This window comes from Bison bison, unplaced genomic scaffold (genome assembly GCF_000754665.1).
Source record: "Bison bison bison isolate TAMUID 2011002044 unplaced genomic scaffold, Bison_UMD1.0 scf7180017611661, whole genome shotgun sequence".
NCBI lineage: Eukaryota > Metazoa > Chordata > Mammalia > Artiodactyla > Bovidae > Bison > Bison bison.
Genome location: NW_011440906.1, coordinates 1 through 1,235, shown reverse-complemented (window position 1 = coordinate 1,235; position 1,235 = coordinate 1). Strand labels below are relative to the sequence as shown.

General features: G+C 38.8%; 1 protein-coding gene across 1 annotated transcript; it reads right to left on the bottom strand.

The window, feature by feature from the left end:
- Window positions 1–38: 38 nt before the first annotated feature.
- On the bottom strand, window positions 39–1,165 carry LOC105005261 (tyrosine-protein phosphatase non-receptor type 22-like). Its single transcript, XM_010863242.1, has 3 exons — window positions 1,063–1,165; window positions 837–932; window positions 39–403 (listed from the first exon to the last, which is right to left on the bottom strand). Exons 1-3 carry the CDS (start codon window positions 1,111–1,113, stop codon window positions 230–232), a joined length of 321 nt encoding a protein of 106 aa, XP_010861544.1. The 5' UTR covers window positions 1,114–1,165; the 3' UTR covers window positions 39–229.
- Between the last annotated feature and the right edge of the window lie 70 nt (window positions 1,166–1,235).

Below are 1,235 nucleotides of genomic sequence, written 5' to 3'. Positions count from 1 at the left end.
CCCCCCCCCCCCCCCCCCAGCCATATTTCAAGTGCTCACCAGCCATACATGGTTAGTGAAGGCCTTGCCAAGTGGCACAAAAGGAGCTCTGACTGGCAGTCTAAAATGTCTGATTAATAACAACGGGAAAATGAATTGTTATTTTAAAAAGTATACTTTATTTTTATTTTAAAACACAGGGGAAATGGGCAAAAGAGGTTCTCACGGGTTTAAAAAAAAGCCTTGAGAATCATTTGGCATTCCCAAACTGAAGACTAGGAAGATGAGCATAAATGTCTACCAAGTCACAGTTAAGGAAAATTCTGCTACCAAGTTTCCCCCTTCGTTTTCTTTTTTCCTTTAGGTTTACTAAACAGCAACTCACCTTTCCCATTTCAAACTCCATGCACGCCATAACAATGATCTAGGGTGATAAAATAGAGACTTAAACACTGATACAGTTAGAAAAGCAGTTAATACATGAGTCCCAGAGTCCAAAAGTGTCGTACTTTTTTTTTGTTTTTTTTTTTTATAACTGAAAAAGAAATCCTAATAAATTATAAAATGTTGCTCCTACTCTTCTTTCTTTGTCCTCACTTCCCTTTTCTCTGTTCAAATCAATAAATTCTTGTTAACAAATGAGACTGTTAGAACGAGAACTTTTGTTTCCCTGAACAATAGTGACTGTGATTTTGACTAAAGTTGCCTGAACACCAAAATTCTAGCAACTGACCCCAAAAAGCAATGATTCTGATACATAGGAAACCTCAGTCCCTTATCCCACCACCCTATCCCCCACATCTCTAAGAACTAGAGAATATAGTAACAAAAAAAAATAAAAGCAACTCTGCACTTACCAGGATGCTGTATTCCCAAATCATCCTCCAGAAGTCCAGGACAGTTGTAGGCAAAGGTCCCTGGGTGGCAATATAAGTCTTGGGTCCATAAACTCCCTAAAGGGAAAGAGAAATTACATGGGGTAACTACAAAAAACATGCTCTTCTTCTTGTCTAGTGTTCCTCCACCCCCCACCCCACCCCCATTTTTTTAAGTACCTAGAGAAATACAGAATATTCAATGTACCTTAATGAAGTTGGCATTGATGTAGCTGGAATCCTCATCAGAGGTTATCATGCACAGTTCTACTAGGCTATGGTCATCTGTAATACAAAAGAAAGACTAATTAAGAGGGTTTGGTCAGAGGGCTTCTGTAAGTCTGAAACTAGCACTGTGAATAGTGGATGCTCATAAGTGAT

Coding starts and splice junctions, on each gene's coding strand:
- LOC105005261 (XM_010863242.1), bottom strand. CDS start 1,113: ATGATAACCTCTGATGAGGATTCCAGCTACATCAATGCCAACTTCATT. Junction 933..1,062: donor TCAATGCCAACTTCATTAAG/GTACATTGAATA, acceptor CTTTCCCTTTAG/GGAGTTTATGGACCCAAGAC. Junction 404..836: donor TTTGGGAATACAGCATCCTG/GTAAGTGCAGAG, acceptor TTATCACCCTAG/ATCATTGTTATGGCGTGCAT.